Consider the following 10,555-nt stretch of genomic DNA (forward strand, 5'->3'; position numbering starts at 1 on the left):
AAATCTATTAAAAGAAAATCAAATTATCATATTTAAAATATTAATATAAAGCCATAAAAAGTCTTTTTTTTTTATTTTTTAATAATAAAATCATCGTTTTACTCTAACAACATGGTATGTTTTAAATTTAAGTAGACAAATATTATTTGTGTTTAGTAAATAAAAAGGTGCTTTAAAACCAAACCTCCTTTAAAAATTGTAAATCAATCAATTACAAAATAAAATTGTAAATACACTAATAATAATTGTCAATTTAATTATTAATAATATCGTTAATATTATTTATTATTCTACCCTTAATCCATTCCTGTTACTATGTTAACACAGTGACATTCCCGGATTCACAGGACTTGTACCCATGTATGTTGCCACACAGTTGAGGAAGATAGAGCATTTCTGCTGAAAATGAATTACACAGAATGGCAGTGGCAGACATCGATTTTATTGGCGTGATACAGCTTCATAAAACCCCTGCAAACACATTTCCCAAACTTCCTACTGCATCAAAATGAAAGCAACCACACTGGTATATAGGTTTTATATACATAGGGCAATGCAAAACACAATCAAGATCAATCAAAATACGAGGTCAGTACTACTATAGCACTTCTATTTCAACTGTCAACAAGCAGCACAAATTACATCTAAATGCATGTCTTCAACTGTCAGTTACCCCTTCTCTCCAAGTACTTTACAATTCACAATCATAGTGTACAATCCTTTCCGTATTCACAAAGCCTTTCATTGATTCAATTGAGTGTACAGTTGTTGAATTTTAATAGCCGGATGCGTTCCTGCATCAATACATAATCAAATACCGACATGATTGAACTAAATGAGACATGAACTTAAAGGGTTTGTTCAAAATAGAACAAAAAGAGATCAGAACATACCATTTCCAGGTATGTAGAATCAACCATGTGGAGGAGACCCTAGCTCAGAGCCACAAACAGATGTGTATGTTGACATTGTATCTTCTTTTGATATGGCCACAAAGTTCAGTGGAGCAGTTGAGAGCCTTCGCATTTCCTTGAAATGTCCATTTTGACGCCCCGAATAGGATCGAGAAGTGAGGAGCTCAGAAGCTCCACTGCCAATAGAGTTCCGACGGGGGGTGGGAGTCATCGATCCATTTCCATTTGCGCGATATCCATTTGGCTTCCTAAAGCTGCTAGTTTTTCTAGGACTAGGCTTTGACCCATATATAGCTTCCTTCTCTGTCATGAGGAGATCCTGGAGCTTCTTTTGGTCCTGTGGAAGTGTGATAAAAATTTGTCATGCATTATCCACAAATACATTGGGAACACTCAATGTGAAACCATGTGGACATCAATTCAATAAGTTTTAAAGGATCTTTTCTTCCTTATAAAGGTTGATTAAGATGTCGCAACAAGGAAAAACCAATCACAAGTTTTGAATACCAATGGCCAATTTATACAAGAAAATTGCATGGAAATCAAAAAGACCTTCGTACAACAGCATAAAGGTATATTACCCTGCATCTTCTCTTCTCTTCTTCCCTCTGTTGTCTGGCCAGCTTGTAATCATCAAGTATTGACACCAACCTGACCTGAAATATGGTAGATAGTTAGGGAATCTACAAGAGAAGACAGTCCAAAATAGCCAACACTGCAAATGAGTAACTCACTCCATCATAAAGAAAGTACGTATTTTTCTCCTCTTCCCACACTAGTGTTCTGTTTATCAGATTGTCAACCATTGCTGGAAACTCAACCTCATCAGCACAAAATGTTGTTAGGTTCAAATATAGGATATGAGCATTAAAGAAAGCAATACCTGGAATTTTGGTCACAGTTACTCGAGCTCGCTCTGCACGTTTCAGATTAATGTGTGCACCTCTGCCGGCATTATATCTGTTATAATCCTGGTATTAAAGAGAAATTCTGTCAAAATAAGAACAAGGATATATGCTGTTGCAGCAACAGATGGATTGCCGATTATCAATGTATAACTTTTGAGCAATTGTAATGATAAATCACAAATGCAGGAGACAAAAAACTATGTAAGAGAAAGCAGAAGAAGAGGAAGTAACAGACAGGAATCCTAATTAAGTTCTAATCTTATCATCATTTGTTGATATGCTATCAAGCACAAAAGGTTGCAGATTACTTGATTATATTCTTCCAGCCATTTTTCCTCTTCACATGCTGAAAGCCATCGGTCTATCCTATCCATAATATCTTTTCGGCTTAGTGCTTCATCTTTAACTTTGCTAATCTGTGACTCAATATTGCCCAGAAGTTCAGAAGGATCCACTAGACCTGAACAATCATGTGAAGGCTCATAAATTCATATCGAAAAGCATATTCTTAGTGACTAAAAGAAAATACAATGATATATTTAACTGGCTTTATTTAAGGATAAAGATATGTCCATACCAGAATCTATCAAAGCACTGGATTTTTCCGCAGCTGTGCTTGTATCAGGTTCAATGTGAGTCATTTTGCATATTTCCTCCAATTCTGACCTCTTTTTCATAACAAGTTCTTTAAGTCGAGTCGCCTTAAGTTTAGTAAGCCTATCCACTTCTTCTGATGCCTGAGAGAGAGAAGTGAAACTTGAAGATCTACTTTTCCACGATAAGCAAAAATTAACCAGAGTGTTTCCAAACCTCTTCAATTATCTCAGTAGATAGAACACCCGGTTCTGTAACTTCAGGCTCTGATAATGTAAGAACACAAGTAATCTTTGAAAAGCTGCTCTTCTCTTCTTTTGGCGAGTCCATCAAGTTCCAAAGATCAAAGAGTGACTCCAATATATTTTTCAGCTGCATTTCACAGTACAATTTTGCTTCAAATAGCTAAGGTGCAAATAAGTAAATAGGTACAGGAATAACTTCATTACCTTCTGTATTCGGAACTTTCTTTCGGCTTTTAATTTAACAATGGCCTGCTCTAAGCCTTCTAATGTGCTATTGCTTATATTTGTTGAATGCCCCATGCCGGTACCATGCAAGCTCGGATGCACATCACTCACTGTCTGGCCAAAATCCAACCCAAGCACACCACAAAGAGAATGCACCTCATTCACATATTCCAAAACCTTATTCAGGCGGTCAGACTGCAAAAGGCATGTATTACAACCATAAAAACCAAAACATACTGATTATATTAAGCTAAACACATTAATCCAATGCACCAAGCAATGTTTTGAAACCTGAAAAGAAAATGTTCTCTTTTCAACATTGGGACAACATATAACCAAACAGAATTGTGGTTTTATGGTATAGTGCATATCCTTGCAGTTGTTTGGACTTGATTTTGAAAACCCGGACTGGACTGGCCAATCAAATCAGTTTGATCAGGACCCATGGTTAAACTGCCATTAACCATTGGACCAAGCAAATTGCGTCAGGTCACAATTCAACCATCAGATCATTCCAGCCAAACCATTACTGTAGCAATTACAAAATATGCACTATACCAGTGGACCACAATTATGTTCAGTTATATGTTATTCTAATTTATACTTACAATAATACTATGTGCACAAACAACAATGTGTCACAATGTGATTAGGTGTTATTTTATCTTTAATTTTTAACTATCCAATAACATGATGACATGCCATTATGCACAAAAAATTGCGCACATAGCACTACACTTATATTCAATATGTTTTAATTGAATTGGATATTAGAAGGAAAATGAAAAATTTAGGAATTGTAAGGACTCAAACCTAAGACCCAATAATTGCAAAGAAATGCTCTATACCACTAGAGCACAATCTTTTTTTTGTTTGTTATATATTGTACTAATGTTGAAAAGAGTGCATTTTTTTCAATTTTGTATTATTTCATCTAACAATGTTGATGTCATGATCAATCGGCAGACCTGAACTGACCCCTTGATCAAGTTTGAAAACACTGACTAGGGCCCAAGTTCGAATCCTAGAAATTGCAAAAAATTTTACATTTTTTTTCTAATATACAGTTCAATTAAAACAAATTAAATAAAAATTAGAAAACGATGTATAACCAAACAAAATTATGGCTTGGAGGTGTAGTGCACATCCTTGCAATTCGAATTCCAACAATTACAAAAAATTTTATAAAATCATGTTGACATCAACATAATGGTTTAAACTTTGACCCAAACCAAACTGAACATCAAGTTCCGGTCAAACCAATTTAACCAACCAGTCCCATCCGAGTTTTAAACACTTGTACTAAGACATGAGGACATCTTATCAAACATTCATTCAAATGAAAGAATAAATCATTAGTCATTTTTTTGAATCTAGAACATGAATTAGCATCACCAATTCAACATATGCAATGAAGTGAACTATTTTGCGTCTCATTGAAAGATTCTATTTCCATGAATAAGCATGTTTGCACCAAATTACCCCTTCCATTTCGGCCAAAGTCAATATATATTATGATGTATTTGTTTCATATGTTCAAAGTTCTAATTTGATTGCTTTAATGCCATTATAGGTACCATACCTTCCCAACATAATCAAATTCAATAAATCCAAGTCACCAATGGTATAGAAAAAATAATAAAATTCAAAATATGCACTAAGTTTTTTTTTTTTTCTTGATACACTAAGTTCTTATCTTTATGAGAATATAAGCAGCCCAAAATGCTTGAGTGTTAATTATGAGCATGACATGCATACCTTTTCCTTTTGAAGGGTGCGAAGATGTGTTTGGTAGTCAACGAGCCTTCTCATAGACAAGTCTTCTTCTTCCAGAGATAAATTGATTAGAGAATTGTTCAGATGGTCATACCCAGAAATCTCCCCACTAATCTTTGTGATTTGTGCCTTTATGTCAGAGAATTGCTTCATACGTTCTTCTTTCTTTACTCTAAGATTATCCACCAGAGGTGCAACAGAGGCAAGTTTTTCTTTTAATGATGCTGATCTTTTCTCTGTCTGAATCAGCAAATTTTAAGAATAGGATCAAGTGAGTAAACCAAACCATATGAATAAAATGCTTGATCTTCAACAGTCAAAGTGGTGGTAACATCCCAAAAGTACTACCCTTTGTGAAAATTTGCAGCATAACAACAGGAAACAAGAAAAATAACAACAACAAATGGAGTTGGGAGCCTGAGTTAGCATTCAGGTAACCCAAAAATGGAGATTGAGGAAAGTTGGACATAACTTTCTCCATTAATCTCAACACAATAGCTGCAATCTCAAATTCTGTTTTTTTTTTCCTGCACAAAATCTAATCAAGAACATGCAGGAGGAGTACTCAAAATGGTATCAAAGCGAATGAGCCTTCCATGTTTGTCAACAGGTAGTAGAAGACCCTTTAAAGAACTAAATATTCAATCATGACAATTCGTTTGAGCAACAGTTCATTTTCAGTACATCAGACCTCAAACAGCCCCTCACATTGATATGTCAACAACAGACAGGTAAACCTGTTTGACATTCACCAGTCACCCCACTGAGAAGGTTTTCAAGTTTTCTTGAATGATCCACAAGCCTTGATAGTGAAATGATACACACATATAATAACTTGATTACTCAAGCACAAAACTTCGTCATTTAGTCATTCCAGTTAATGTACATGAACTTCTACATTCAAAATCAAGAAAACCCAAAGATGTTGGACACTGAGATGGAACATAGACATGAGTAACCTTCAAATCAGGACTGAATCATACTAGAAACAAAAGAAACATGATACTCTGATGTTTCAGTGCCAGGAAATTGAGTTTACCGGTGAGTGAATATGAATTTCCCCAAGAGAAGCCATGAGTGTTGCCAGCTCAGCTTCCTTCGCTGCAACAGTCTGATGAAGACGGGCCTTTGCATTGGCAGCTTCCTCGACTTTTCTCCTGTAAACTTCTAAGCACTCCCTCTCCAACTCCATCAGCATGCGGTCTTTTTCCGCTTCACTCTCGCCGATGTCACTCCATATTTGCTGTTTCCAATACAAAATTAAAAGCAGTTTAAATTATTCAAAATTTCCTGCTACTTTCATCACCTTTACAATATATCTGCTCAAAATTAAATGTGAAAACAGCACAATTAATTTTCTAATCAAAGAAAATGACACAATGAATAAAACCCAATAAACCCAAAACCCGAACATTATACTGAACCCATCCAGAGAAAATTGAACTTTAAGAGAATATAATACGTGATATCTGAACAGAGCAATGGACCAGTAATCATCAAAAATCAAGAGAAAAAAACGTATTTTTATAAACATCAAGGTATTAATGTAGTTTAAGTTCACAAATAAAAAAAAACAAGCATAAAAATTCTTAAGAGTACACAGAAAATAAATTGTGAGAGAAGCAACTAAATTAAAAATAACCAACTTAAACATCCATAAACCACTGTTATATCTAATCTTCTTTGAGGCCCACCAGGAAAAAAAATAGTGTATAGCAATTGAATCTTTTAAAGAAGAACTCGCCATTAATCATCAACCAAAAACTACCTCCCAGTAAATTTTGGATTTCAACATAAATTTGCCAACAAATAAAGAAATTTTGACAGACCAATTTGAAATAAAAAGAAAAATGACAAAACCAAAAGGTATTCAATTTCCAAAACTTCCGGCGAGCAGATCAGTAAAGAAAGAAGCTTTAATCAAAAGTAAAGCACAAAACTGTTGTCCTTATGCAAAAATGAGGTAAAAAGGAGAAGCTAATTCATTTCATAGGTAAAGTAGACCCATTATCAAAACAAATTTTTTTGTCTTTTAACATAACCGGAAGAACTTAAGCTTTCTGCAAAACCCCATTAAGTAGAAGAAGAAGGCGAAAAGACCTGAAGCTCTCTGAGTAAAGCATTACAACTAGAGGTGGTACGGAGACTGCAAGGACTCCCAATCGCTAACATTTCCACTCTCTGTCTGTACAAAAACTCCCTTGAAGAAGGAATTGGAGTCAAGCAGTAATGGTTTTATACTTTTATGTCAGCTTAAAAAAAGGTAAAAAAGAATCCAAGAAAAAGAAGAGACGTTGTTTGAAACAAAGCCTTAACTTCTCCAGATCTGAACCTCAAAATAACATTTTTTATGATGAAATTCAACACTCTCTCTTCAACCTCAACTTGAAAAAACGCAAAGCAGAAAAAAAAGAAATAAAAAGTTTATATGATAGAGAAACAAAGTGTAATGAAGAAAGTAAAAGAGACGTTAATGATTGTCTGCCAGTTAAGAAAAGTGAAGGATTAAGCATAAAGGGTGAAAGGAAGAAGAAGAAGATGATGAGCTAGGGTTTATGGGGTTAAGCTAAAATGAGCCGAAATGTAGCAGGTAGAGGGGGTCAGATGGAAGGGATCTGCGTACTTTAGAGGACTTATGGCGACTTTTATTTTCTTGGAGAAGGACGAAGTAAGTGAAGTAGAAAATTAACACAGTGAACTCAACTGGCTTAACACACTTCTGTCAAACTCTGTAACCCCACACATTTCCACTTCTCTCTTTAGGAGCGTGCTTTCTACGCGCACCTATTTTTCCACAGGATTTTTTATTCAATTTTTTTTATATCTATTATTAAATTTTTTCATGAACCGAACCTCTAATAGTTGAATTTTGTGATATAATAATTAGATTTATAAATATTATATTAATATAGAATTTTATTTTATTATTATATTTTAAATTAATTAATCTAAATATTTTATACAAGAGAAATCTGACTAATTTAATTAAACAATCTGATCTTTCACGAGAAAAAGGAGGTGGGTTAGCTTAAATCCATTTTATTTTTATTTTTTACATTTGTAAAAATATTTTTCAAAAATTTTAATTTTTAATGGAATTGGTAAGGTAGGCATCATTACATTAAATGAGATTAGATAATTATATAGCTATAACTAAAAAAAACTAATTTGATTTTTAATTATATATAAAAATATTTATTATTAATGTATTCATAAATATTGATACAAATAAATATGGTATAAGTAAACTAATTTTAAATTAATAAAAAATTATACAATTACATCACCAAACACATTAATTTATTATATGTATAAATTATTAAAAAATATTTATAAATATAGTTTAATTAGTATCATTGCTTAATTGACATTATTAACCTTTAATTAATAATTTATTTTCATATATTTTTATCCAAATATGATGTAATTTATATATTTTTTATTTATAATTAAAATAATCTCTAATAATATATTATTTGTTAAATTATTACACAACAAATAATTCAGTATAATCATTTAAGCTAATAAAATATTATAGTTCAAGATAGCATTGATATTATACTAAATAAATACTTTTAAGCTATTAAATTGGGGTATTAATTAAAATGGTTTTTTTTAATCTATATAGATAGCTATTTTTTATTATACATATATAATTTAAAATATAAAATATTTAAAATACTCTTAAATTTTGTATTCATCTAACTAAGACATAAATTCATTCAACCAAAACATAAAATAGCAAATTTAGTCAGCTACTTAATCTACCCAACCATAACCAGCTAACCAACCCATCTAACTATTGTCAACCAAACAATCTAAATCTCAAAAGCTTCTTATTTTAGAGATAAAATCAAATCAAAATATTATTATATTTATATAATGAAAAAAATATAATTACATATGTATAAAAAAACAAAAAAAATCGTTATTTTAATTAATATCCCTATTATATTATTGTAAAATCAATATCACAAATTATAAATTTGCTTTAAAATTTTGTATTATAATAATCTAACCTATAATTTTTATGCGATGCACTAACAAATCATACACTAACCTAACCCATAATTTATATATAATATTAATAATGATTTATAAAAATATAAATATAAATATATATATATATTGTTATTAAATAATTAAATAATTTTAAATTAAAAATAAAATAATATGATATTAAATCATGGCATATCAATATTTGCATTGTTAGTTTATATATTATTAATCATTAGTTAATATACAACTAAATCCTTTTCAAAACTTAATTTCACATTGGTCACATAGTTATGTGTGATAAAATTAATTTTCATAGATGTTATGTCTTTCCTTTTTTTTTTTTAAAGGAGAATTTAACGTAATTTTTATATTATTTTTTCATCTAAAAATTTAATTATTTAAATTAAAATATATATATATATATATATATATGGTTATATTATAGCGTTGGGATTTATGATATTATTTATGTAAATTATTCACATCAGATCTGAAAATTGTTTATGTTTCAAAGCAAAGGAGAAAGATTAGTATTAATAAATAAAGATATTACATAATAATATTAATTAATTTATAGATATTGATCTAGTAGCATGTAATAATAATATGATTATTTATTTTTGTTCAATTTAAAATCATCTAATGATATTCAATAAATTGTAGAGAAATTTATAAAATTTGTTTATTAATTTAATATTGCGCATCTTAAGTTAGCATAATCTCGTGTGTCAACATAATTCTATTTTTTAAAATATTTAAATATGTTAAATGAATTAATATTATAAAAAAATAAAAGCAAAACTAATAAATACTAATGAGTTATTTAGGTAAAATCGAGATATGAATGATATCATAGAGTTATTCAAACTTAAATTTAAATTTAGATCAAACGAATTAGTTAGTTTGAATTATTTAAGTTCAAACCGACTTAAATCAAATCTAAAGTTAAATTTTTTATTTAATCAAATTTTAATTTTAATTTAATAATCTCAAATCGATCTCTATCTTATTTTTTAAAATTTAAATAAATTTCAAATTAAGTCTCAATTGGGCTTTTTCTGAATTAAATCCAACTCTGGTTGGATATCAACATATAATATTGGATTACGATACCATAGTTTAAATATTATCGAGATAAATATATTTAGTATTATTAGAAATATTTATAAAATTATAATCTTAAATTTTTTATGTATAGCTGCTTAAACTTAGAAGAAGTCTTTTTTCTTTATTGATCATACCTCATAAATATAATAATTACTGTGGTAATTCAAACCTAAGAGGATTTAGTAAAAAGTTCAATCTAATGTGTAAATAAATGATTAATTTCACCTAATTTAGGTTAAGTTTGGTAATCTTGATATTCTCTGGACACCTATTTATTGTTAAACTAGTTTAATCGAAGCATTTGTGACTAATAAGTAATTAAGGATGCCATGTCATTCTCTTAAATTTACATTAGATATTTTTAATCCTTTTAAAATAAATCTTTAAAACACTTAATTATGGTCCGTTCAAAGAAGAGTTTCAAAAATTTATTATGAGAAATACTTGGCACTTGCTACAAGGAATTGATGCCTCAACCATTTCTTTGTTTTGTTGCTCCCAATCACTTATTTTTTTTAATTTATTTATACTTAAAAAATTGAATTGATTGAGATGCTTCATTCCTTTTTGCTTATCAATTTAAATACAGATGTAAATAAAAACAAAGTTTTTCATTTTCTACATATTTTTCAAAAAATAATATTATATACACATTATAATATATTATCATATAATTATATAATTAAATTTTAAAAATAAAATAATATTTAAATACACGATAATATATTATTATTGATGTATATAATTTTATTGTTCCTTACAAACTTCTTTTTTGAATGAAAGAGAC

General features: G+C 30.0%; 1 protein-coding gene across 1 annotated transcript; it reads right to left on the minus strand.

Moving 5' to 3' along the window:
• Positions 1-509: 509 nt before the first annotated feature.
• Positions 510-7,331, minus strand: LOC123207287 (65-kDa microtubule-associated protein 6-like). The gene is made up of 12 exons (XM_044624649.1): positions 6,763-7,331; positions 5,702-5,905; positions 4,645-4,902; positions 2,866-3,081; positions 2,633-2,788; positions 2,400-2,559; positions 2,131-2,282; positions 1,798-1,885; positions 1,649-1,722; positions 1,496-1,570; positions 894-1,251; positions 510-794 (listed from the first exon to the last, which is right to left on the minus strand). The coding sequence occupies exons 1-11, from the start codon at positions 6,832-6,834 to the stop codon at positions 913-915; spliced, it is 1,794 nt and encodes a 597-aa protein (XP_044480584.1). The 5' UTR covers positions 6,835-7,331; the 3' UTR covers positions 510-794; positions 894-912.
• Between the last annotated feature and the right edge of the window lie 3,224 nt (positions 7,332-10,555).

The sequence above is a fragment of the Mangifera indica genome, unplaced genomic scaffold (genome assembly GCF_011075055.1).
Source record: "Mangifera indica cultivar Alphonso unplaced genomic scaffold, CATAS_Mindica_2.1 Un_0069, whole genome shotgun sequence".
Taxonomy (NCBI): Eukaryota; Viridiplantae; Streptophyta; class Magnoliopsida; order Sapindales; family Anacardiaceae; genus Mangifera; species Mangifera indica.